The 27,800-nt window shown below is 42.1% G+C and overlaps 1 protein-coding gene across 3 annotated transcripts; it reads right to left on the bottom strand.

The window, feature by feature from the left end:
* Nucleotides 1–12,102: 12,102 nt before the first annotated feature.
* LOC119482493 (DENN domain-containing protein 2A-like) lies at nt 12,103–27,799 on the bottom strand. 3 transcript variants are annotated; one of them, XM_037760028.1, is made up of 20 exons: nt 27,671–27,799; nt 25,066–25,137; nt 22,557–23,639; nt 22,291–22,382; nt 21,484–21,578; nt 21,195–21,404; nt 20,293–20,386; nt 20,145–20,195; nt 19,850–20,055; nt 18,668–18,777; nt 18,347–18,416; nt 17,812–17,889; nt 17,565–17,705; nt 16,573–16,721; nt 15,810–15,987; nt 15,643–15,684; nt 15,404–15,512; nt 14,721–14,990; nt 12,928–13,014; nt 12,103–12,834 (listed from the first exon to the last, which is right to left on the bottom strand). In XM_037760028.1, the coding sequence occupies exons 2-20, from the start codon at nt 25,122–25,124 to the stop codon at nt 12,803–12,805; spliced, it is 3,156 nt and encodes a 1,051-aa protein (XP_037615956.1). In that variant the 5' UTR covers nt 25,125–25,137; nt 27,671–27,799; the 3' UTR covers nt 12,103–12,802. The 3 variants fall into 3 exon arrangements, with proteins under 3 accessions (XP_037615956.1, XP_037615957.1, XP_037615955.1); XM_037760029.1 differs by lacking the exon at nt 27,671–27,799 and adding an exon at nt 26,367–26,713 and having other exon boundaries at nt 20,145–20,189; XM_037760027.1 differs by lacking the exon at nt 27,671–27,799 and adding an exon at nt 26,367–26,710.
* Nucleotide 27,800: the final 1 nt, after the last annotated feature.

Here is a 27,800-nt window from a genome sequence, read left to right as displayed (position 1 = left end):
TATAGTTGTTGTTTTTGCAAAATCTTAAAGTGACGCCGAGGGTAACTAATAGCGGTTTTGATGCCAAAAATAAAGTGATGCCAAGGGGCGTGACAAGGCGACTGTATGTGACGAGTTGGCATGACGGTTTGAACTGTTCAAGTTTGTTGAGACTGCTTCAGTTTGCTTTGCAATGATTTGGGTGTGGACATGTCAAACTATTACAACATACCGGTGTCAGATGGTTATCAGGGGCTTAAGACGATCCAAGCTAAATTTTTCGTCCTATATTGCGCACCTGAATAATGTTCCTGGAAGAACAGTAACTGGAACAGTTGTTTACCTGGAAGAGTATTTTACACAATTGTGGTCACATCAAAGTAGACCAGGAGCTCCTTCGACATCAGGCCACACACAGGAAGGCAAGAGGATCTGAATTATACAAAGCAGGAGTTTGTTGGACTTTGCTTTGAGAGCTGAAACAACATTCACTGTTTAATTTCTCAGGCGTGTATTGCTTTGCTACCACCTACTTTTGCAATAAAAGGCTCACACATTGCTTGTGCATCTGTCTCTCTTGCGTACACATCGTCTGAAATGTCACAGTCTCCGTAGCCAGGTCAGGATGTATTTTGGTTCCCTCTGAATGGAAACTGACTGGAAGGAGACCCCTTCCCCGGAGGCAAGCTCTTTGAGCCACCGACAGCCAAGACGTATAAAAGGACAGAGTGTGTTTGTACAAGTGTTTCGCATAGGACTGGTCCCAGACATATTTCTGAATGAGACTAAGTGACGGACGATTTTGGGAAGCACAGCCTTTTTTTCCTTCTCTGAACGGTCCAGTCAGATTCCAGGGTCTTCAGACGCCTGCCTCACTTCTCAGGAATTCATCTGCATGCCCTACTGTTCTCCACCTGTGGCCTTGCATTATTTCACACAGTTGCCTGGATGTTATGCATGCAAACATTCATTCATAGTCAATTCATCACTAATGGATATCTCCGATGGTTGCTATGACAACAAGACCACCCGCTCTCCGGTTTATTTAAAATTTCAACACCTAACTGATTATAAGAGCTGCTGAAATGTAAACTGCATTTTTGCATGTCGGGCCAGGTTCTGTTGTTGTCTCTCTTCATATCTTTGGGGTTGGAAGAGAGAAAGCTATGAGCAATCCTCTCCACCAAGTTGAGGATCTATACTAATTGATAACATGTGTATAAGGAGGTAACTCGACACTGAGCTAGTGTATGACCCAAACGCAGGCCACCTGCTGCGGTTTTGGAGAGAGCCGAGTTTATCTCCCACCACAGTGGAGGCCTTTCTGATTCAGACAGTTCAAATGAGGACACGCTGGCAAGAGTCCATAAGTCAATCAATCAACTTGTTCAAACTGAAGTCCAACGTTTGAAAAGGTTTGGCCACAGTGGAAATGTTACCTTTGCAGCAGCAGAAAATGGTCCACTTCCAAGATGCAATACATTTATTTTATAGAGGGAAAAAGACTTTTGAGGGAAAAGTCATTAATCACTGTTTCTAGAATAAAGAGAATCCAACATGTAGAAGTGTTTTTTGTCAATGGATGTTTTTTTCATTGTGTGCCGTTTGGCAAGACAAAGTTTCACCTTTTTCCAATAATGGATATCTCATTTTGGAACAAAATGTTCAAGGGTTATTGCAGCCAAATTGACCCATATGTCATTCAGAGGATTTCATTAAATGTCTCTGGCCTGTAGTCATTAAATGTCTTCGCCTTTGCTCCGCAGCCAAATACGAGCTTAAGAGCTAAGTGCAATTACACTGTACTTTCCCTTTTCAACATTTTCTTTTCTCTCTCCGGACAGTTTTGTGCATATCAACTCCCGGCGCAGTGGAACATCCTGGGGAGAATTAGCTTAAACCTCCGCACTGTCTCTCAGACTCTCCCTGTAGTAAAGAGAAACAGGCCCGAGGCGGCTGCCAGCTACCACACACACAACTGTGCTTGTCACTCACAGGACACAGCACATTCAGTGGCTTGGACGGTACACAGATAAGATAACACACGGCCCGGCCACTTCCCCTTTTCCCACATTTATCAAAACGAGGCCCGGCTACCTCGTGTGAACTGTGCATACAGTACATTATGTCTACCGTGGCGTCTGTCGTCAGCCAAAAATGGTGCTATCTTTATTTGACGACTGAAACGTGTGACATGTTGCAAGCACTATGGAGTCAGAGCCTGAAAATAAACTGTCAAGTTCTTTTCCATGATGCTTTAGGTGATTTGAGGCAACGGTCGGCACAAACAACTTGACAAATTGTCACATATGTTTACTAGAATTACTTTCAAACTAGATTGGACACATTTCTGTATATGAATGCCTGTATCAATGTGGCAAGAATCATTTGTTTTAGCAGTTTAGCAGTACAAAGACACACACACACGCCTCCTTTTTATTACTGAACACTCCGATGTATTTGCCATGTGCGTGGGAGCTCCTTGCCAAACTTTTACTGTTCCTCCTTCTCTCTTTTCTGAACTTGTCAAATCATCTGAAGTGAATACATGTCGCATATATTTCAGTCCTTCATTTTTATAATAATGGATTTTCAGTATTTAAAGCATGGGTCTGAATCACTTCGCTGTGGGGTAGTAAAACCTTTGTCTTTGACCTACAATAATTGATTCAACACCATCCACCATCTGCACCGGTGGGGAGAAAAAAAAACTTTCCAGACTTATGCCGGTTTAAAACCTGCATGAGCACAAATCACCGAGAAGACCGGCTGAAGTGGAAAATGAAGAGGACCGAAATAAAACTTTTTTTTCTCATCATAGCATGTCATCGTAAGTGGAGAACAGCATGAGCCAAAGTATTACAGTAAAGATACAACATTCGGAGCGAAGCAATATACTGCATATCTTCAGAGAGTTGATAGTATCTTGGCAGGATGTGCGAGGAAGCTGTGGAAAGTTTCAAGGTTGCTCGAACAAAATGTACAGTATTACTTGTCCAAAAATACACGTCAAATACGGTTGAATTGTGGCCTTTTTCCAGCTCATTATCATCCCAAATCAGAGGAAGATTTAAAGCATACAGAGAAGTAGGCAAATACACCTGAGTGGAGGTGTAGATCATCCTGGATGCACACAGTTGACAGCAGCTAAAAGCCCTCTATAGAGGAAAATAAACACGACCACCAAGAGATAAGCATTTCTAATCCTCGGGAATAAATACACGGGGTGATGAATGGCTGAGTGACAGCTTAAAGACAGAACCTATTTGTATGGGCGTACTTCCTCATGGCAACATTACTCACAGGCAGCGCGTACAGTTGTCAGGCAATTTTTTTTTTCTCTCTGCAAATAGCACCACTCTTTCAACACACTGGGTACGCTCTGCATGTCTGCACATTAGTTCTGTTTTTAAAAAATGCACAATAGATGAAATCACTGTATAGTCAACACATTAGTGGCAAGATAATCCCTGATTTCTTATGCATACAAACGAAAAAGCCATAAAACGCACACACGCTCCGACGCAAGCCTCATGTTAATGTGAAAACCACGCGTTACTGTATAATCTCCCCCTTTATAGCGAGCGGTAATTGTCAGTCAAGCTGTTTTATGTCACGCTGGCCACTGTAAAACTACAAGTGTGCCGGAGTGAGCGCCATCGCAGGTATGAGCGGATCACATTTCATCTGGAGTATCTTTTCAGCAGATGGTAGACTTTACAGGAAAAGATATTAGGATTGTTGTGGACTCTGATTGGCAGTCACATTGTTAATGTTGGAAAGCTAGAGGGGACGCTGAGAGAGGGAGGGTGAAAGGTGAAGGAGAGAGCACAGTGAACGTGCCTGTGTGCACATGGATGTTGTCAGACATAGAAAAATATGTGCATGTTCAAAACAAACAGGCATTTTAGCCATAGAAGCATGGCTTTAAGGATATGTCTATCACTTTGGTGGTGGACCAATCAAATACCATAATTAAGATGGTGCACATGGTAAACATTATACCTGCTAAACATCAGCACGTTAGTATTGTCATTGTGAGCGTAAAGTAGTGCTGTTCTTAAGTAGGCTATAGCTTCACAGAGCCGCTAGCTGGCTGTTAAAGGAACAGCGTGTAACATTTCGGGGGATCTATTTGCAGAAATGGAATATAATATTCATAACTATGTTTTCATTAGTGTATAATCACCTGAAACTAAGAATCGTTGTGTTTTCGTTAGCTTAGAATGAGCCGTTCATATCTACATAGGGAGCGGGTCCTCTTCACAGTGTCCGCCATGTTGCTCCGCCATGTTTCTACAGTAGCCCAGAACAGACGAACCAAACACTGGCTCTAGAGAGAGTGTTTAGTGTTTTTACTTTACCTGAAGTCCACCATAGTTCTCCGGCACGCTTGTGAAACTGCGGTAACGTGAGCTGCAGAGTGTAAAACCGTGGTACCGCCAGCCACCTTCTGACTTCCGTTGCTCCTAAAGTAGTGTTATTATGGTAAGGATGGTCTCTGAGCAAGGCGAATTGCGTTACCACGGTTTTGTACTCACGTTACTGCAGTTTTGGAGTGAGTGGAGGGGTACTCAGTTGGTTGCAATCTGCAACCACACCAATAGATGCTGCCAAATCCTACACACTATACCTTTAACTCTCAAGCTGTGTTCGAAATCACTAACTAAATTCACTCATTCACCACCTCCTATGTAATAGACACATGAATCATTGTCATTTTGCATCATCACTGACAGGCGTAGAGTACACAACGGTCATTTTTTCAAATATAAAATGTGACATTTTGGGATTGTTAGCAAAAAGTGTACATGCCATAGGGACACTATTTTTACTGTACGGTGTATAAATTTCACACTCAGGGGCGAGTACACAAAAGGATTGTGCGGCTTTAGTGGCCGCTAAATCTGCACAAATAAGACAAAAAGAAACCATGTAATTCTCAAAGCACCAGCAAAGGGTTAAATGCAACCCTGACTGTGCTGCCAAGCGACAGCGCCTCGGTGCTCCTGTGCTATTTGCACATATTTAAATTAAGTAATATATTCCCTTTCTATGGAAATGAGCCTCATAGCAAAAACAGTCCAATTCACAAAGATCAACTCTAATAGCCAAACGCAGTTACAGTGAAATTATTAGTGTCTTCAGAGAGTTGGCTGGAACTGAAGTGCATTTATACTGACAGAGTGGGATATTAAATCCCAAATAGGGTTTCTCTCTGTCACGTTTATATTCCTTGCCTGAAGTTTTGAGGAATGCCTCTGCACCTCGGCGGCCAGCACCTGACCCCTGCGGTCTGAAAAACTTCTTTTTCTTTTTCTCTCCCCTATTGTTCTGTCTACGGTGTTCTTGGCGCAAAGGCAACATTTATACTTTGCCACATGGATAATTGCGATCAGATGCAAAAAAAGGGGGAAATTGCACTCAGCTGCAAAACTTTATGGGCGCGTTGGCGCTGTAATATCATTAGTGCAATATCTTTTGTGAATCAAATCTGGAGACTGGGCAGATAGCAGTTGCAAGTGATGCACAATCCATTCTTTTTTAATTCGCCCATCAGAGTGGTAATATAGTATAGTAATATACAGTTTAGTAACATCATACTACATGTTGACACACAGGGAGTGATTTCGGACACAACCTTTGTCTTGTTTCATGATGTGGCAAATTTCTAGAGCTGCAAATGTTCCTGTTAAATCCTAAAAACAAACGTTTGAAGGGGCTTGCTTGCTGCATTGTGCTCAAGTCTGAATAGGATGACATATTGGAGTTCCAGGACACACACAAAGTTACTCAAGTCCTCGCATACAAACCACATGAAGAGAGATGAGTCTACGTCGTGACACTTATAGAACCAGACCACCCTGCAACTACTCTGACAAAGAATCCCCTGCGACCCGTCTGTCTGTGGGTGTCTGACTGTGTGTGTGTCCACTCCTCAGGCTCCAGACAGACTCCTCTCCGTGCTCCACGCAGACACAAAGTCGGACGATGTAAGGTGAGATAGGGAAATATAAAAAATGGGGGGTATGACCCTCTTTTAGAGCTGGATGAGCGAGTGAGAGACGGATATTAGCCCATGTCATCAGATGCCATGACTAATGGTGGTGTAATAGTGGTGTGGATAAACTTGGACACATACAGCAGACCACAGGCCTGACTGACTGACGCACCCTCCGGACTGGAAATCTATGTGTGTGGCCTGAGTTTCCCTGCCCCCCCCCCCCCCCTCCACACCCAATCTCCCACTCTCTCTCTCTCTCTTTAAACCCTTTTTTAAGCCTCTCTCACCCCTTTTTCTTTCTTTCGAGAGCGAGGAACAGAGGCCACAAAAAAACTCACAATGATTTTGCTCTCCTAAAACTACTCTTCCTTTGCACCTCCTCCTCTGCTCTCCCTCCCTCCCTCCCTCCTTCTTATCCCCTCCACTTCCTCCACCCTCTCTTCAAGCTTCTGGTCTGTGTCCACAGTTTTAAGGCTTTGCTGTAACATGGCGTAGCAGCGGGGAAATGGAAATCCTGCACTACTAACCCTTTTTTTTCTCTTTTCACTACATTCTGCATCATTTCACTTCTCCCCCGTCAAATACACCTCTCCTTCCTTCTCCTGCTCTCTCTCTCTCTTTTCCACTGTTCTCCTCATGTCCTGCTGTTATGGTGTCCATATGCTTCGACGGCTCCTCTTCCTCTGGAAGGGGGGGGGGAATGATTCAGGCCGCTGGCATGCATGGCAGGGCTGCAGCTGGACACTGCACCTGCAGTTCCGAAAAACAAGCTGACGGGTACATGTTCGGCAACCTTTCAATCTATGTGTGTGTGTGTGTGTGTACTGTGCTTGCATTGTAGCGTGTGCACAGTCAAGTATTTTTCTCATACATCAAACTCCTCCTGCACCCTTCCTCTCTGTTTCCCGCCTTTTTTTCTCTCCTACTTTTTTTCTCCTTTGTTATTCCCACACTTCTGCTCCCTGTACAGGCACATTAAAGCAGCAGTGGGTAGAAATACAGGAAATATGATTAAAAAACATTTTTTATTTTTATAAAACCTGACAGTAGTGCATGAGACAGGTAATCTGAAAAAAAAAATCATGTGCCTCTGTGTCCTCCGGTGTCCTCCGATTTCACAGACCGGAGGAAAACAACCAATCAGAGCCAAGCTGGAGCCTTACCGTCTCTGAGCAGCTGTCAATCACTCGTAAACTCCGACCAAACGGTCAAACTAGGCAGCGCTGATCAAATATGAATCAATATCCTGTTACTGTAATAACTATTTCTGGCATAAAATGTTTACAGAAACATCTTGTAGTGTACTGTTTAGCTGTAAAATGAGAAAGTTTGTGACACGGAAGCCTGTTGAGATCTGTTGAGGAAATACTAAGAACCGCCCACCAGCTGGAGCACAGCCAATAGGAACGCTCTCTCTCTCTGAAATGACCTGTGATTGGCCAAAGTCTCCCGTCACAGGCTAGATGTTTTAAAGCCTGAAAACAGAACCGTGAGGAGGTGCAGCAGTTGCAGAACACTTGAATTACAATATGCTGAAAGATTATTATGGATTTTTTGCCCAATGATGCCAAAACCTTTCTGCCTACTGCAGCTTTAAAATCAGTGTGCGATGGTGTTTAGAGGAGCAGTGGACTCAATCCTAGCCACTAACTTCCAACCAGACGAAAGGACTCTATGGGAACCTGTAGGTAGCATATTTGTGTTGTGATGGTAAAAATACCAGAGGCACACTAGCATGATTTGTACAAAATTTGCACATGGCACCCTGGGATTTAGTTACCGCCATGACCCGAAGCTTTTTAGCAAATTCAGCCTGCCAAAACAGCCTTTTTGATTGAGGGTTGTGGGAGAGAAGGTATAAAAGATTATGACGGAAAATGACATTACACTTTTCATTTTGATTGATGGCAAGTGCTGTTTAGTCGCCGCACCTCCCTGCCTCCATAAATTACACCATAAATCATGTAATTAGCGGAGGCAACCTCCAGAGAGTTTCTAAATGTGAGTTTGCAAGCCTTGAAATGAGGTCAATAAATCTCCAGAGAGGCTTTATAATTGAATCGGTGGTAGGTTTTAATGGGCCGTGATGTTTGTATGATTTTATTTCTGCTGAGAATAATAGGCATATAGCGTACATTGCATCGCCGAGTCTTGCAGCAGGTTCTCACTTGCAGGTAGATGTTTTCAATTAACATCATAATGTGGTATCGCCGTGCAGCCGCTCTTAAAGGTGGAATCCAGTCAGGTAATAGGGACCTGTGAAAGGCACTTTGCAGGGAAGATTAGAGTTTCAACAAGCTATTGTTGTTCCTAAGTGGCAGATAAGAGTACTCTCTCTCCCTGACTGAAAACGCATGACATTTGTGTTTGCAGTGGTGAGAGGTGTTCCACAGGGAGGTTTGCTGTGGAAATACACCAGTGCAGGATGTTAAGGCTTTAGGGGTCAACCCCTGCTGGCTGGAATAAATCTAAACCATAATTACCTCCGCACTAACGAGCCAGTTGTCTTGAGCCACGGCCAGGTGTTTAGCAGGAAACAGTATGTGACAATTTGGGTTTGGTGTTCGCCCGTCTGCACACACACACACACAAACACACCGCGAGGACCTGAGTGAGTGAGCAAACATGTCGGCAGCCGTCAGTGCTCCTCTCTCCCCACATCCATCCATCTTCCTGAGACGCCTCCAGTCCCACAGCGCCGCAGCTTTCCCACCTTGGGAGCCAGATAGGAAGCTGCGGTATGATTTTCACATTTGTTACTCTGTGACAGCTTCACTGAAAACCTGTGTTTTAGAGCAGCGGCTCCCCAAGCTTTTTTTTTGTCTGATATACCCCCACAGCCCCGTCAGATGAGCTCAACTAGCCCTTCATCGACAGCAAACGCCATGTCCCAAATGGGGTCATTACCTCCGCCAATGCCAAAAGCCTTGGAAGGAGGTTATGTTTTCACCGGCGTTGGTTTGGTGGTTTGTTGGTTTGTTGGTTTGTCTGTTTGTCTGTTTGTCTGTTTGTCTGTTTGGAGGATTACTCCAAAAGTCTGTGATGGATTTGAATGAAATTCTTTGAAGGGGTGGGGTGTGGTAGAATGAACAATCCATTAGATTTTGGTGGCGAACCAGATCATGATCCGGCTTCGGGAATTTTCTTTAATAACTCCGCTCAGCCTGTGCATTAACACCACAGGCTTTAAGACATGCGCAGTGTAACTGATGACAAGTTTATGACACGTCACCCTGCCTCTTTCCTTCTGCCTACAGAGGGACAGAGAGAGAGTGGGGGTTGGAGGGAGGAGGAGACAACTGTAGATTCTGCGTTTTTTCACATTAAACTCTTTGAAATTACAGTTGAGTTCGACCAAAGCACACTTGGTGATTGTTGGACGATGACGGTTTAGGTGAGTTTTACTTTTTTTCTGTCCAGTTTGAATGAAGTGTTTTACAATGCTCCGCTGCGTACAGCTTATCTCAACATAAACAAAAATACATGTGGATGATGGCGCAAGCTGCACGGAGAGGGGGGGGGCAATCATACTCGGGCAGCTTGGCGGAGTTCTGGGCTCTCTGAGTGCCAGTCTAGTTTGAATTGATTTTGGACTGAATGTTATTTACAACTAATGATTATATAACAGTGGATATTGTTCCAATATTTTTTTCATACAATTGAACTGTCAATGTTTAGCTTGGTTTGGTCAAGTTTGCATTCTTATTATTACTGCATGCAGGGGCAGAAGGTGGATGTCTCAACCATTTACTTTTTGCTGAATCAACTGTTTATTCATTATTTTTAACTATTTAGACATTATCAAATACTTTTAGCTAACTAACATTATTTAAACTGGTCATGCTTGCTTTTAACCAACTATTTCAACTATTCATCCATTACTTTTAGTTCATAACCATTTATCCGATACTTTTATCCCTTTTAGCTAACAATTATAACCATCTATTTGTTAGTTGTGACTATTTATTTGATGCATTACCTTTAGTTATCTATTTCTTATTCACTTCATTTCATCATTTAGCCACTGTTAACAATATATTCAACAATTTACTCTTCCAACGTTTATCCATTTTTAGCCATCCAATACTTTGACCTTTCAATTTCAGCTATTTAGCTGATACTTTTAGCAAACTATTCAAACTGTTAACCATACTTCCATTAATTTGAGCTATCCTATAACATCTATTTCATTTGTTTATCCACTTTAAGCTACCTATTACCATTTATCAGTGATTTTTAGCTGACTATTTCAACCATTTAGCCTACTTTAAGCTCAGTGTTTAAAACTTTTTGTTCACATTAGTTAAAGTTACTACGAGGAACTTTCATTTTGTGTTGATTTTGGTGGTCCCTGTGGACAAAAGCGGTAGAGTCCTTTTAGAAAACCTCTCATTTTACTGCAGCAGGGCCTGACAGTCTGCCCCGCTCAGTCTTGGTTCTGGTTCTCCTGTGTCTCCCTTCCCTCGCGGGCCCAGCAATAGGGCATGGGCCTCCAGCAGCGTGGTGCTGGTGTTTACTCCCAGTGGGGACCAGCGGAGCAGCAAAGTGATGTTCTGCTTCTGGCGGGAGGAGGAGCCACTTTTGCATGGGCATGGAGCTCTCCACCTCCCGCCGGAGCTCTGACTGCAGGTCGAAGGCAGCAGCGAAGCCAGATCCGATGACAGACATTGAGAATATATATAGAACTAGCCGATCTTCTCGCAGATGGTCTCGTTTACATAGGTCATGTCGAGGCATCAGTATTGAACTGAGACAGTTTCATAACCAGTTAAAGCTGAAGTAGGCGAGATTGGAGCAAATATGATTAAAAAAAGTTATTTTTATAAAACGGTCGCTATATTGTGACAGTATTACATGAAACAGGTAACCTGAAAAACATCATTTGCCTCTGTGTCCTCCGGTGCTCCTAACGGCATCTGCAAGATTTCACAGACCGGAGGAAAACAGGCAGTCTCCCATCACGGGCTAGATTTTCTAAAGCCTGAAAACAGAGCCATGAGGAGGTGCAGAAGTCTAGTTTTCTCTCAGAACACTTGAATTACAATATGCTGAAAGGTTATTATGGAGTTTTTGCTCAATGGTGCCAAAAATATACTGCCTACTGCCACTTTAAAGGTTCCTTTAAGCTACTCCACAATCTTTCCATGTGCCCCCTGGCAACTCAGAAGTGCCCTTTGGGGTACAAGTACCTCTGGTTGGGATGAACGATCTGAAAAAGTGCTCAAATGATCATTTCTTTTGTCAGATTTCTGCAGTCCGTGAAGTCTTTCCTTGTTTCAGTGTTTCTTCTTTTTTAGTTGTGTCTCTTTTTGTGCATTTGTAGTGGTGTAGTGTAGTTTCAAATTATATACAATGTGTGTAGGCCTGTATGTGTTTATATATGTTTTGTGCTCTCTGTGCATCTGTGTATATGCATCAACATCTGTGTCAGCAGGTGTGTGTGAACTACCCACTAACAAGGTGACAGGTTAGGTGCTGTGCGATGCCCTGTGGGGGTGGGTGGGGCCCTTGGGCTTACTCAGCAGGCACGAACTGAGCCCACTAGTCCTCAGACAATACACTACTATGCTCTGCTCTGCACCTGTGTTATGTTTTCATGCTGACAAAGATGTGCTTTCCTCTTCGTGGGCTAAAGATCCGCTTTGTTTCCATGACTCAGAGACTAAAATAGTAAAGCTGCCACCAACTCTGAAGCGAGGCTCTTTGTAGTAAAAAGGCAGAATAACTTCGAACACACAAACACAGCAGTGAATGGTTAGCAAATGGGTGGTATGTGGATTACTCACTGTGTAAAACTGGCACACAAATGCTGAGTGAACACAATTTACTTAGCTTTGATTTTCTGCTCAGGATTTTCCAGTGTGTGACAAACACTCAATCATTTTCAAATGTGCACAGCGTCGTTGGATACAGTTTGTTTTCACCAGAAATTAATTTCGTCATTCGTAATCTACAAACTGGAGGATGTGTGGGGGCGGGGGGAGAGACTTACAAAGTTTACAATGCTGACATCCAAACTCTAAACATGTAATGCAATGATTATATGAGACATTTGTTTCAACGTGGAAAAAACATGACAACATCAAGACAATAACTGCGAGTTCAAAACAACAATCAGATGTATTTGTTTTATAATATTTATTTACTTGTGATGTTGTCACAGTTATAAAAGAAACATTTAAGCATTACAGAGTGGGAAAGCAGGTCTGTGTCATTTTCTGGTCAGTCACTGACAGTGTCAAGATCATCCAATCACAGAAAATATACTACTGCCCCCTAGTGGATTCAGAGAATACTATGACTGTGAACTTTACAGTCAAGTTACAGTGCATACAAAGGGTGACTGACTACCATAATACATCATTTTTATACTCATCGAACCATTCAGTGACCCCTTGTGCCCTATATAGAAGCATTCCATACTAATCTATTCAGGTTTTACCTTTAATTTACCAACCATATGTATCTTACAGCAATATACCTAGGACCAATATTATTTTTATACATTTGTGCTCATGCCTGAAGAATATAATTTAAAAGAAAAAAACAACGATGAACTTCTTAAATATCTCTGTGAGTCTACAATCCCAAATTTCTTTATTCATGTGAAATACAGCAGGATTTTCACCGGAGCTTCCCCGTGTCTATCATGAGCCTTTGAGCAAAAGTCCCACACATTGACACAGATGAGGATGGCGTGAACGATCTGGAAAAGTGCTCAAATGATCATTTCTTTTGTCAGATTTCTGCAAGTCTTTTCCTTGTTTCAGTGCTTCTTCTTTTTTACTTTGTGTCTCTTTTTGTGCAGTTGTCGTGGCATTATTTCTTGGAAAGAAACTTCATTTTGTTCCCTGGAGGGAAGAAGGGAACAAGAGTGGTTTAAGGTGAGAATGAGATTGTTTGTACAGAGCTTGTTTCACTATAACAAAGAAAGACAACCTTACCCAAGCCTTTGAGAAACCTGTTAACCCTCCGGTGTTCATTCTCGTGGATGGAGTCTAGATACTCCTGCACCCTCACTTCAAACAGTCCTGATGAAAGAGAAAGAATCATGAATCACTGGATCATCTCTCAACAGTTACAGACGTAGGCAAAATCGTTGGTACCCTTCCGTTAAAGAAAGAAAAACCAACAATGGTCACTGAAATAACTTGAAACTGACAAAAGTAATAATAAATAAAAATTCACTGAAAATGAACTAATGAAAATCAGATATTGTTTTTGAATTATGGTTCAGCAGAATCATTTAAAAAAACAAACTAATGAAACTGGCCTAGACAAAAATGATGGTACCCTTAACTTAATATTTTGTTGCACAACCTTTTGAGGCAATCACTGCAATCAAGTGATTTCTGTAACTCTCAATGAGACTTCTGCACCTGACCACAGGTATGTTGGCCCACTCCTCGTGAGCAAACTGCTCCAGCTGTCTCAGGTTTGAAGGGTGCCTTCTCCAGACTGCATGTTTCAGCTCCTTCCACAGATGTTCAATAGGATTTAGATCAGGGCTCATAGAAGGCCACTTCAGAATAGTCCAATGTTTTGTTCTTAGCCATTCTTGGGTGTTTTTAGCTGTGTTTTGGGTCATTATCGTGTTTGAGGACCCATGACCTGCAACTGAGACCAAGCTTTCTGACACTGGGCAGCACATTTCGCTCCAGAATGCCTTGATAGTCTTGAGATTTCATTGCACCCTGCACAGATTCAAGACACCCTGTGCCAGATGCAACAAAGCAGCCCCATAACATAACCGCGCCTCCTCCATGTTTCACATTAGGTACAGTGTTCTTTTCTTTGGATGCTTCATTTTTGCATCTGTGAACATAGAGCTGATGTGACTTGCCAAAAAGCTCCAGTTTTGTCTCATCTGTCCAAAGGACATTCTCCCAGAAGCTTTGTGGCTTGTCAATATGCATTTTGGAAAATTCCAGTCTCGCTTTTTTATGATTTGGTGTCCTCCTCGGTTGTCTTCCATTAAGTCCACTTTGGCTCAAACAGTGACTGATGGTGTGATCTGACACTGATGTACCTTGACCTTGGAGTTCACCTCTAATCTCTTTGGAAGTTGTTCTGGGCTCTTTGGTTACCATTCGTATTATCCGTCTCTTCAATATGTCATCAATTTTCCTCTTGCTGCCACGTCCAGAGAGGTTGGCTACAGTCCCATGGACCTTAAACTTCTGAATAATATGTGCAGCTGTAGTCAAAGGAACATCAAGCTGCTTGGAAATGGTCTTATAGCCTTTACCTTTAACATGAAGGTCTATAATGTTCTTTCTGATCTCCTGAGACAACTCTCTCCTTAGCTTTCTGTGGTCCATGTTCAGTGTGGTACACACCATGATACCAAACAGCACAGTGACTACTTTTGACCCTTTAAATAGGCAGACTGACTGATTACAAGTTTGAAGATACCTGTGATGCTATTTACAGGACACACCTTAGTTTAATATGTCCCTATGGTCACATTATTTTACATCTTTTCTAGGGGTACCATAATTTTTTGTCCAGGTCAGTTTCATTAGTTTGTTTTTTAAAATGATTCTGTTGAACCATAATTCAAAAACAATGTCTGATTTTCATTAGTTCATTTTCAGTAAATTTTTATTTATTATTACTTTTGTCAGTTTCAAGTTATTTCAGTGACCATTGTGGGTTTTTCTCTCTTTAACGGAAGGGTACCAACAACTTTGCCTACGTCTGTAAACCTCTTCTTTTTTCTCTGCAGCTCTTTTACCTCTCGGAGCCTGCCTGTGGAGCTCTCTCTCCTGGATGAACCAGCCGAACATCTGGGTCTCCATGAAGACCTCCAGGAAGCGACGCATGGTCTTAGACGGGATCGCTTTACGGAAACCCTCGCGCTGGAAGGAGCAGGGGACCGGGGAGGAGGAGGAGGAGGAGTAGCCGTCTTCCCGTTCGCCGGTGATGAAGAGTGGATAGTGGCCTACCAGCTCCACGAAGAAACGAATGAAGGCCTCGGACACAACGGTGCTGAGATGGCCAGAATCTGAAGAGAATAGGATAAACATTGGAATGTGAACTTGCTCAGTTGTAAAATTAAAGGTGCAGTGTGTAGGATTTGGCGACATCTAGCGGTGAGGTTGCAGATTGCTACCAACTGAAACTTCAACTACAGTGGCCGACATGAAAACATGAAACTGAAAATGGTCTATCTAGAGCCAGTGTTTGGTTTGTCCGTTCTGGGCTACTGTAGAAACATGGCGGTCGGCTCCGTGAAGAGGACCCGCTCCCTGTGTAGATATAAACGGCTCTTTGTAAGGCAACAAAAACACAACTATTCTTATTTCAGGTGATTATACACTAAAGAAAACATACTTATTCCCCCTAAATGCTACACACTGTTCCTTTAAATGGCTTCTACATGGCTAGTTTTCAGTTTCAGTCCTTGTTATATCTCACCACCGGGTGTGTCTCCTCCTCTCTCATTAGCGAGCTCTCTTCTCCTCTCCAGAACGTTCTCCAGGGCTGACTGGAGCTTAGACGGCAGGATGGAGTCCTCATCGTCCAACTAAATGTGACAAATCAGGATAGAAAACTAATTTGTAGGTATGTTAAGGATGAAATAATTTGTTCCACATCCATACGGATCATGCAGAGACATAAAAACACACATAAATAAGATTCAACGCATGGCCTACCTGTCTGAGAAACCGACTGTTTCCAAGATCCACAACCAGAACCTGTGCACAGAAAGCCGAGATTATTGAATTATTATTGTATTGATGTGATAAATCTGTTCACAGCTGCAAATAAGTCACTTTTTCTTTAGATGACTCAAGTTTCACTTCATAAGTGCCTCTCTGACCTCCTCCAGGGGCAGCTCGGTGAGCTGAGGCAGGGAGCTGGACAGCAGGCCAACGATGAACGGGGTCGGAGTGCAGACGATGTCGAGCATGGCCGAGGGCAGCACGGGGATGTAAGTGTGCTGCCACACAAAGGGGTAAAGCAGCGCCACGACAGCATGGCAGCACTGGGACAGAGTACTGCAAGGAGAGTGGAATGAGAGGAGGAGGTAATCACATTTTTAAAGCTGATATAATTGAGTTTTTTTTCTGGATGAGAGTTTGACAGAGAGGCAGAGAAAGATGCAGAAAGTGAGTAACTTACTCGTTCTCACCACATGAGGGTGCTTTGGTCTAAAATAATCTAATCCCTGTGACTATTCCCAACAGTAACAACAGTTCCCAGAGAGGAAAGCAAAGCTGCATACTTCTTTCATTTACGTAACTCAACTTAGCATTCCACTACTTCAGAACAAACAATCTGGCCCCAGCAGCACAACAACAACTCAACAGCCTCAGAATATCCCTCTGGCATGTTCCCTGAATAAAACTGGGGCTGCCTTAAATGTATTTTAAAAGTGAGGGTCTGGACCACCCGTGTTTCTTATAACTTCATAATGAAAACATCCCTGACGCTTGAACCTGATATCTGCCGACTCCTTAATTACATAAACAGTGGAGGAAGGATGGTCAGTGCAACCTCATATTTTAAGAGCCATCGAATGAGCTGTCACGTAGAGGGGAGATATAGATTTCTGTACAAAAAACTCCAGTGGAGGGACCGACCTGAGTTTGTCGGCGGTGAAGATGACCCTTCGCTCCAGCAGCAGAGAGCCCAGCACCCGGAGGAGGAGGCGCAGACTCAGACAGGAGAACAGACACTCAAAGTCCACATGCTCCAGGCGCGAGTCAGAGGGTCGACAGAGCTCCATCACCTGAGAATGAGACATAGTTATAGAACTCCATGAACACTGTAGTTATGGGTTTTAAACTGTGACCTTGATTGACCTTTCACTAGTTTTACACACCAAAACTGTTCTTAATTTTGAAGAAAGTAGAGAAGTTGAAACATTACATGGAGCATATCTAGATGAGATACATTTCTACATTTTGGTAAAATATGACAACAGTTTGTCACACACTCCAGCTAAATTTTTGCAGATCACTAAATCTCTCCTCATCTTTCAAAAACAGGTTATTTTCTTTTCTTTTTTATCAAACTCTTAAAGAGAACCTATTATGCTTATTTTCAGGTGCATACTTGTATTTTGAGTTTCTACTCGAACATGTTTACATGCTTTATTTTTCTCATACTGGCTGTGCTGCAGCACCTCTTTTTACCCTCTGTCTGAAACGCTCTGTTTGAGGTCCTGTCCCTCCCGAAAAGCCCAGTCTGCTCTGATTAGTCAGCTGGCTCACTCTGTTGTGATTGGTCAACCAAACCAAACTCTTCGGACTCCGCTCCAGCTTTGCTCTAACTAGCTTTGTTTTAGGGGGGCGTGCCAAACTAGCCGCTAGGTAGGTATTATGCAAATATGTTACTTGGTGACATCACCACGTTACGGAAGAAAAGGCGGGACTTTAAGCAAGGCATCTCAGGCAGTTCAGGAGCAGTGTTTCTTTGGGGGAGAGTAACTCCCTTCGGCGTAGACTTTGGGCTTTGTAACTTTGCAGACTTTTTACATGCACAAAAAACTATATAACACACTAAAAGAAAGGGAAAAAGATAAAATGTCCTCTTTAATTTCAACATTTCTGGAGCCTCCGGTGTCACTCACCTCGGTGCCGGAGCCGGGGAGGAACGTTTTTATGGTGATGGTTCTGCCTGGAGCTGGAAACTGAGCCTCCATGATGGCTCTCATAAAAGGCTGCACGAGGGCCGGAGACAAAGCCCTCCGCCTCTCCACCTCATCCAGCACCTACAGCACACACACACACACACACACACACACACACACACACCTTATAAATTTGCTTTATTACTTTTATGTCAAAATATAATCATAGGGCAGGGGAGGGCTTTACCTTGGAGAACAGGTTGAAACAACCGAGGTGACTGACAATGCAGTAGACCTCTGGTAGACGTTTACCTTTTCCACTGGGCTGAAAAGAAAGGATGGAAGTTTACTTGCTGCAGCTGTTGAGTGAAAATCTCCAAAACATTGACCTTTTCGTAACTCTAGTAATTCAGTTTAACAGTCATGTGTTTTTTGAATTAACAACAGGGTTTTTAAAGTATTTTACAAGTCAAAAAGTCATAAAGGACAATCTGTCCCAAAGAGTTGCATGGTTTCCACATGACAGAGGTCATATAAAAGCTTGAAACATGAAAACATATTAATATGAACATCAACGGCACTGAAACGCATAGACAGAAAATATGCAAACGCACACACATACACACACTCACACACACTTCCTCCCAGACTCTCAGATGGACTATTTTCCCACAGGCACGCCGACTATTTTGGCACAGTTATTTACTCAGCCGTCATCGTGGTATTTAGCCACTTCCTGTTCAGTAGCAGTGCACTTATTTATTCTACTCATTTGTATTTACCAGTAAACGCCGGCAGTAACCGAACCTCCTGCTCCCATCCTCTCCAGTCAAAACAAAGGAGAACATCTCACTGTGAGGGAGGAACCACAACAAAAAAAAATGTTCATTGTATATTACATACATACAAACTGACATTAATCATCAGTCCAGTCATGTATATCAGCAAGTCTTCTAGTGGTTATAAGAGTCGAATTCTCAGTGTCTAATATTGAGTTGCTATGGGAGAGAAACCCCTCTTATTTTGACCATTTCAATTATCTTTAATTTATGTGCAATTTCATAAACAGTAGCTAGAAGGCAATTTTTTTTTTTTACACTCACCTTGGGTAGTTCTCCACCGGCTCCCAGTCTTTTGAATCAGGGAAACAGAACTGAGGAATGATCCTCAGCTGATCCTCCGTCTCCCTCATGAACTTGAAGCTCCGCTCCAGCTGCAACCAAAAGAAAGTTAGAAGTTAATTTTTGCTACTTTCATGCATTTTCATTAACTTAAAGGTACAGTCTGTAGGGTTTGGCAGCATATAGTGGTGTGGTTGCAGATTGCAACCAACTGAGTACCCCTCCGCTCACTCCTCCCTTTCCAAAACTGCGGTAACGTGAGCCAACGATTGCAAAACCGTGGTAACGCCATTCACCTCGTTCAGAGGCCATCCTTACCATAATAACAAATACTTTAGGGGCAACGGAAGTCAGACGGCGGCTGGCAATACCACGGCTTTGCTCACTGCGGCTCATGTTACCGCAGTTTCACAAGCGTGTTTCAGAACTACAGTGGCCCTACTGTAGAAACATGGCGGACTCTGTGAAGGGGACCCGCTCCCTATGTAGATATGAAGGGCACATTCAAAGCTAACGAAAACACAACGATTCTTAGTTTCAGTTGATTATACACTAATGAAAACATTATATTCCATTTCTGCTAATAGATCCCCCGAAATGTTACATACTGTTCCTTTAATTTCCATTTCCATCACTATTTCCTGCATTTTTATCCATAATCAATAGGTAAATGTTTGCATGTTCTTATTAACAAGTATAAGTTTACAGATTTGAATTAGGATAGATGAAATGCTGCCAGATGAAGAAAATAAATCCTGGTTTAAAGCTCCTCTCTTGCTAGTTCAGCTTTTTGCATTCACAGCATCTTGTCTGGGAGACTTGGGATCAGTCACATACTTTGAATTGCTTTAAATGTTGACTTTTGTCTGTCTGGAGTAAAAGATGTACATTTCTGTTTTGAGGCATTTGGTCTCAAAAGTTTAAGGGCTACTTCAGGGAGTTTAGTATTGCACTTCCACGATGTTTGTGAACTCACAAGAGACATATAGAGTCAATGCAGCAGAATTTTAGTCCCTAATGTGAGTCCAAAAGCAGAAGACTGGATCCTACATTTCCTGAGTAGTAGAGTTATGAACTTAATGTGTCAAATCTGTGGTTTGCCCCTTTAAAACAAAAATTACCACGAAAAGCAAACAAAGATTAAAGCACTCTTTTGCTCCTGACCTTCAGGGGGAACTGCTGCGTGACCTCCGGCAGATAGCGGGCACCAGCCTTCGACTTCTGCAGCGACACCACTAGGAAATATTCAAAGAGAAGCCGCTGGTGGAGCTCCTGTTCCAGAGAGCTGTTTCTGGTGCTGGTACCATTGTAGTGGGCCCGGCTCGGCTGGCTCAGTATGGACTGGACTGACACGAGACGCTGACGATGAGCTAGAAACAAGGAAAGTAAGATGATTATAAACTGAAGATGTCAAAAAATGTAAAAAAAAAAAGACTAAAAGAGGTTTTCTGTAATCTACCTTTAACTCTTTCTTCAACTTCACTCTCGGAGTCGCTGTTCTCATCTGTTACTGCAAATAAAAGTCATGTCTCTTGAGCCAAAACTCCACATTTACAGTGTTGGCATTAGAAAACACATAGCATAAAGTTTAATTTCAACATCATCACCTCTCCCTGAGCTTGTCTCGGCGTAATGATAGATCCTTCGTAGGTGTTTCTTCCCAATCCGAGCCTCAAAGATGCTGTTGATTCTTAGCACAACCTGTTGGGAGAAAGCTCTGACTCAGTGTGAAGAAATACTACAGCATGATATCTTTCCTCAAGGATGAGGACAAAACACCAATTCATAATATTTTGGTACCTACAGTGGAACCTGGCAGCACACTTGATTTCAATTAAAGGTCCCATATCATGCTCATTTTCAGGATCATACTTGTATTTTGTGTTTCTACTAGAACATGTTTACGTGCTATAATGTAAAAAACAACCAACTCTATTTTCCTCATACTGTCGGCCTGAATATGCCTGTATTTACCCTCTGTCTTAAGCGCTCTGTTTTAGCGCATTTCGACGGAATTGCGACGAAATTGCAACAGAATTGTGTTGCTAGGCAACAGCTTGGGTCCATGTGTACTTCCTGTCAGCTGATTACATTCACATACACTGCAACCAGGAATAAACTGGAACACATTTAGATTGTTTACGTTTAAATCTGTGTAAAGGGTCTAAATATTGTATATTTGTTACATCACAAATGGACAGAAATCCTGACAGCTTGTTTCAAATGCAGAGTTTCTGAATACGGGCTGTGTGTATTTCCCTGTGGATTGAACATTTCGATATTTTCACAGTATTTATATATATAATAAATATATAATAAAAATACATATAATATATATAATATATAATAAAAAAAACATGAAAATCTCACTTTTTTATAATATGGGAACTTTAAAGCTGAACTTAATCTATAAGTAATATGGTAAGTATTAGGGTTGCTAATAAAACGTTGACTCTAGTTCAGGGTTTCTGGATAAGAATCTACATATACAGCTTTATAATGTGCACACCGTTGGTATCCTGCGGCAGGTGCGGCTGTAGGGATCCCCGGGCAGCCAGGAAGTGTGTTCAGGCCCAGGGGGAGTGGAGGGAGGGCTGAGTCGGGGTGGAGATGAAACCCCCCCGCTGCTGGTGCTCTGGGGCGACTGGTTGGTTCTCCGCAGATCCAGCAGCTTAAAGCTCCTGCCTGAATTCTGCCTGAAGAAGCCGGGCCTCGAGGTCTATAGACAAAACAATCATTTAATACATTTTCGCGGTGTCACTGTAAAGTATTATGCTTGGCTTAAGTATTGCAGGAACCTTGGTAGTGTCGGCGCCGGGAGAGGAGGGCAAAGACTGCTGGGAACACTGACTCTCCAACTCTATGTCCTCATATGGGTTCTCTTTAGTCGAGTCTGCAGGGAGACCAAAGATGGCAATGTTCAACACATGTTTATAGACGTTTTTATGAAGTCTCAAGGTTCATATACAATACGGGATTCTGAAGAATATTCTGATATTTTTAGGCTGAAGCTGCCAGTAGTAGGCCTAATACCCAATATCTGTAAATGTGACCGCATCTGTGTCATAAAACATGGCCTATTAATAGTTTTCTGCAGAATGTTGCTCATGAAGGAGCGGAAAAACGTCAGAAACATTAAATTCATGTGGACATAAGTTGGAATTTAAGGGAATAATTCGACAATTTGGGAAATACTCTTATTCCGTTTTTTGCCAAGAGTTAGATGAGAAGATCAATAGCACTCTCATATCTGGCCGAGAAATATGAGGCTACAGTCGGTAGACAGTTAGCTTAGCTTAGCACAAAGACTGGAACCAGGGGAAACAGCTAGCCTGGCTCTGTCCAAAAGTTAAAAAAATCTGACAACCAGGAGAGACTCAGGAAAGCACTGCACCCAGCCAAGAAGCACATAAACCCCCTTAAGAACTCAAGTCTTTATGCTAAGCTAAGCTAACTGGCTGCCGGTTGCAGCTTCATATTCACCAAACAACCATTAAGTGTGGTATCGATCTTCTCGTCTAACTCTTGGCAAGAAAGTGAATGACTGTATTTGCCCAAATGTCAAACCAATCCTTTAAAAAGGGAAGGATAATAGATGTTTGGACCTGGGATGTCTTCGTAGTGATGTTCCTGAGATGGTGAGCGACAGAAGAGCGGGCTAGTTGACCCTGCGAGGTCTTCAAACTCAAAGGACTTCCTGTCAAGGGGAACAGAAAAATGCAAATGAATGAATATGTGCTTCTAGAGATTGAAATAATTTGTTAAATATTATAAAATGTTTGCTGTTACTATGGCCACAAAACTATATATTGTGTTGGTTTAGATCTGGTTAGTATACGAGTTACAAACTCAATTTTTGTTCCCTCCGTACCTATTGACGTTGTCTCTGACTCTCTCACCCCTGGGTCTCCCGTAGACACCAGACGGAGGTTTTGAGGAAGTTTTCGTGGAGATGGAGGGCAGTGGGGGGAGGTTCCTCTGCCCTGTCTCCTTCCTCTGACTCTTCCCGATGGGGGCGGTAGCTGGATGCTCAAAGGTACGTCTGGGTTTGGGGACTGGGTTGATGGGGGGCTCCCCTGGCTCCATGTACACATTCTCCTGGTGTTGCTTCCCTTTCACTGCACCAGTTTGACCCACCTGTTTGTCCCTGCTCGGTGGGCTGAAGTAGTTCCCGAGCTCTGGAGGAGTTTTCCCGTGGTTCTCCCCCATAGCATCCAGGTTTTTAAAAAGAGTGAATACAGCTCTCTTCTCCTGGCTGCTTTGTTCTGCTGCTCTCCTTTCATTGCTTTTCCTCAGCGTGCCCACCTGCTGCTGCGCTGCTACTGTAGGCGAACAAGACCTTGAACCCACAAGCTTTTCTACATTCTCTTTCTCGTGATCTTGCTTTTCCTTGTGGACAACTCTGCCGCAGTCCTCCTTCTCTTTCTGGTTCTCACTGGGCTTGCTGCTTTTGAGCGTCCCTCTTTGCTGTTTCCCAGTTTCAACAGGTGAACGAGGCCTTGAATCCCCAAGTTTTACCACGTTCTCTTTTCCAAAATGTTCCTTTTCCTTATGGGCCCCTCTCCTGCAACTCTCTGCACTCTGCTCATCAGAAGTTTTGCTGTTTTTTGGAAGGGATTCTGTCCTTTTTATGCTGGTGCACTGTCCCAAAGGACCTGAGGTAGTGGGTAGACAGGTGGGTTCCTTCCCCTCCCACAGAGAAATCTTGTCCTTGATGTTGCCTGCATTGGATCTGGGGAGCTTGTTGCCAACCAAGAGAGCGTTCTCATTGCTATGAGGGTCAAAGCTCGATCTCCTGTGAGCCATCATGGGTGATTCTTCCCTCTGGTTGCTCAGGTTGTCTAACTGGGTGAAGGGGAGTTTCGGTGCCTCCTCTCTTCTGTGCCCAACTTTCTTGTTTTCCACTGAAACAATATGGAAATCACTTTTCTCCCCAGTACAGCCCTTCTTTACCCTAAACACACAAAGAAAAGACACTTTTACTAGGTGTTACAAATGAACAAGGCTAAAAGTAATGGATAAAAAATTGAGATAGTTAAAGGTAATGGATGACTGGATAAAATATCTCACTGCTGCCACTGCAAGTATTGTACCAATAAAAAAACTTGAATTGAATCAATTGTATGAAAAATATATTGTTATAATATCTGTTTTTTAAAGGCATTAAATAGCATCTACTTTAAAATCCATTGAAATATCAACCGGTTCGACTGTTATCAGGTCATTACATGGGTGTTATCAGTGGTTAGAAGCCTCATAGATGTGGGTCAGAAGTGGCCTGCTACACCCACTAGTAGGTTTTATCATCGACTCACATGGGTGATCACTGAAAGATGGAATAAAAGAAGACAGCATCGACCTCTAGCGATCATAGTAATTATGACAGGAGTAAAAGTCAGGCGCTGTAGTATAGACGGCGTGAAACTCCATGTTGTGGAGGTCAAGGTTGATGGATGGGACACAAGGCTTTCACCAAAGGGTCAGGGGTTTGCGTCCCCTGTGAAACCAACAATTTGTAATTGTCTTTGTGTTCACAAGCATTAAGTTTCACTTTGCAAACATAGTGATTTTAAGACAAAACACAACCTTTTTCCCTAAACTTAACTAAGTGGTTTTGTTGCCTAAACCTAAACAAGCATGTTTTGTTTGTGTTTAAAACGTAATGTTTCATTCAGTTTTACAACCCGTTAGAACAGGTTGCTTTTAAGTTTCACTTTCATTTTTACGGCGTAGTAGGTGTAGCAGGCCCCTACTGACCCACATCTATGAGGCTTATAATGGCTCATGAGCTGATAACAGTCGAAACGGGTGGAGATGTACACATTTGGTAATGGGTTTTTGAGCTCATCTGATAGGGCTGTGGGGGTACGACAGAAGACAAAAAAAGGTTGGGAAACACCGTTTACAGAAGTTCTCTGTAAAACACATCTTTCTAAATGATAATTGTGTCACTGATTCCCTGAATTCAATCAAATAAATGCAACAATATACTAAGAAAAAGCTCAGTAACTGACTGCTACCAGAGTTGTACTGAACTTCCCAGTCCGGTCACTGAGACTGCCAGCTTGGGGACACTTAGTCTTTTTCTGGCGACAGTGGGAAAATTCAGCCTGAGAGTAAATGCCAGAGGACAAGCCTATGACCGAGCATCTTCTTCTCATCGGCCTCGCCAAATAAACACATACTTGGACCGGAGCCCGTTTCATCAAACTGTTATGATTTAATAAATAAACAGGAGGAAATGGGAAGGCTAAGTTGAAAGACCTTTTCTTTAATGGATGCGATGAGTAAAGGGCAACCTGAACCGTGTTAGTTATTCCTCAGGAGGAATTTGTGAGGAAAATGTCCATTTCCTATAGGGAAAGTGTTCTGATACAAACCTGTTGACAGTGGAGTAGATGCAGTCCGGCGTGATTGTCATTCTTTTAGAGGCCGCCATGATCACTGAACACCTGAGACAGAGATAGAGAGGAAAGCATCTTAGCTCTGCTGAGTGAGGCATTCACAATTCGGATATTAGCATTTTTATTGTCATCCTGCCTGGCTTGGCTCCAACTGACAATTAACGTCTTTCACTGAGACTGAACATCTCTGCACACACTTGAGAAGATTGTCTTTTTCACACCATGTATCAACATTACATTTTATGCAGTGTGGCCATTCATTCACAGCTGTAATGTATGGTATTCTGGGGGCCAGCTGGGCAAACTCAAGGAAAAACATGACAGCCAGGGACTGAGTGCAACTCCCTCGGGCAGTTCATCACACAAACCAACATTTCAGTAGTCATTAGGGAGCGCTTGCATGATTGAATCACTCTTCTCTTTCTTTTCTATGCTCCTTCTGCTGCTGCTTTCTCCTTATACAGGAGACAGAACTTTGCTCTTACTCTGCTCTCCTCTTCTTGACTCTCATACTTTCGCATCTCTAAGGCCAATGTTTCAAAGTTCAGTGGCCTCTAAGATAGTGCTTGGTAATTTTCCCAGCTCTGAGGATGTTGTCATCATTTGTTTAGTTGATATGTTGTCCAAATGACAGTGTGCATGAGCAGAGGGAGACTGCATGCAGCCCTGAAAGACGTAGACTACAGCTGATTAGCTGGGAAACAGATCTAGATGCAGTTACTGTGTGATAAAGACAGAAAGCCACCCAGAACTATATTAGTTAATCAAAGTGGTTTCCGTTTTCATTATGCTAGAGGTTGCTTTTACAAAATACATATGCCCAGATACCAAAAGAAATATACCACATCTTATTTTCTCCCCTCCCAACATTATTTTTAATAAGTTAAGGTAAATAAACAGAAAATATATACATTTAATTTAGAATGAAATCACATTACCCAACTTTATTTTTTATACAGTTATTAATGTGACTAAGCAGAAAATATATAACTAAATTTATTTTAGAATGAAATCACATTACCCAACATTATTATTTTTTTTACAGTTCTTAAGGTGACTAATCAGAAAATATATGACAAAATTAAATTTAGAATGAAATCACATTACCCAACTTTATTTCTTTTACGATTATCAAAGTGACTAAGCAGAAAATATATGACTAAATTTAATTCAGAATGAAGTCACATTATTCTCAAACACTGAATGAAAATATGAGACAACACATCCTGTTGAAACAACCCTATAATAAAAAATACAAAATTAAGTCTGCATCTTACCTCCTTCTGTCGTACAGTTTTCATGTGTTCAATAGTGAAAAGGGAGCATAATGCAACCCATGCTGCTATAACAGTATCCATTGTTATAACCTCCAGACCACCTCGGTGTGCTGTATGTCCACGTTAAACAGTCTGACTTAAAGCCTTGACGTGAGTCTTCAGATGTTTCATTAAGTGAGAACAGAAACTAAACACTTCTCTCCCTGTCTCTTCTCCAATCTCCAACTTTCATTCACTCTTTCTCTCCCCACACCCTCTGGATATGACTTCCTCCCTCTCTCTCTCTCTCTCTCTCTCTCTCTCTCTCTCTCTCTCTCCCTCTGTCTTTATCTCTATCTGCTGGTTGTCCCTCTCATAGCTGACATTATGAACAAGCTCTGTAGAATGAATGAATGACTCTTAATACTGACTGAAACGACTGACACATGGGACAGACGTCATTGTATTACATTATTTCCCTCCAAATCTGAAGTTCGTTGGAATTCACATCACAACTGCTTCTGAGCTACGGCTGCTGATGCAGCTGTAACATATCAGCCCCCACTCATTGCCCCAGGGTGGTGTAGGGCTATATTCACTTACATAGAAAAGTATAAGAGAGTCCCAATGGGATTTGCAAGTGAAAAAAAGAAATGACAAGGGACTTCTAAAATGTTTTTGGAAAAGAGAAACCAGCTACCAGTAATTGTTTTTTTTCTATTGTAATGTAAATAAACTCACATTACCAAGAGATGACCATTAAGTAAGATCCTACAATTTCAGAAGAATAATCATTTCATAAATCAGAACAGAAAGCATACAACGTAATACTTTGTTTTTTGTTTTATTTATCATCTTTTTACTTGAATATCATTTTTTTCTAATCCTTATTTTTCACACTAGTCTTTTCACACCTTAGACGTGCACCACATTATACTTCACTACACATATTACTTAATATGTGTACAAATATACCTTTGAATCCTTGAATTATTTTTGCACATGTGACATAGGCCTATTCATTTTTTACATATATTTATATTTTCTTTTACTTGAATTTTATTTATGCTAATCCTTATTTTTCACACTAGTCTTTTAGCTTTGTGCACAACATTACACTTCACTACACATATGACTTAATATGTGTACAAATATACCTTTGAATACCCGAATACCTTCATGGCATTGATACTTTTATATGATACCTTGTAATACTAGTACATTTAACCACAATGGAAATTTGGTACAATATCTAATCTTATGGAACCACCCCTTAAAATATGTACACACAGCAAATTTACTGTATAGCATTGTTAAAGGCTTACCAGAATTAAAGTGCTGGCCAAGTTCAGTGCTGGATCCCTGCTGCAATGTCAGGCAGTGAGCTGGAGTCATAAAAGTGTTTTTTGGCGGGGCAGTTTTTAAACTATGTAGTTGGCTCTATATAAATTGGCT

Source organism: Sebastes umbrosus, chromosome 23, assembly GCF_015220745.1.
Source record: "Sebastes umbrosus isolate fSebUmb1 chromosome 23, fSebUmb1.pri, whole genome shotgun sequence".
Lineage (NCBI taxonomy): Eukaryota > Metazoa > Chordata > Actinopteri > Perciformes > Sebastidae > Sebastes > Sebastes umbrosus.
This window is presented reverse-complemented; position numbering and strand designations above follow the sequence as displayed.

Excerpts from the sequence above, each read along its gene's own strand:
- LOC119482493 (XM_037760028.1), bottom strand. The coding sequence starts at position 25,124 with ATGGCGGCCTCTAAAAGAATGACAATCACGCCGGACTGCATCTACTCC. Across the intron at positions 21,405-21,483 it reads CCGGCGCCGACACTACCAAG|ACCTCGAGGCCCGGCTTCTT; the intron begins GTTCCTGCAATA and ends TTTTGTCTATAG. Across the intron at positions 20,056-20,144 it reads AGTTGAAGAAAGAGTTAAAG|CTCATCGTCAGCGTCTCGTG; the intron begins GTAGATTACAGA and ends CCTTGTTTCTAG.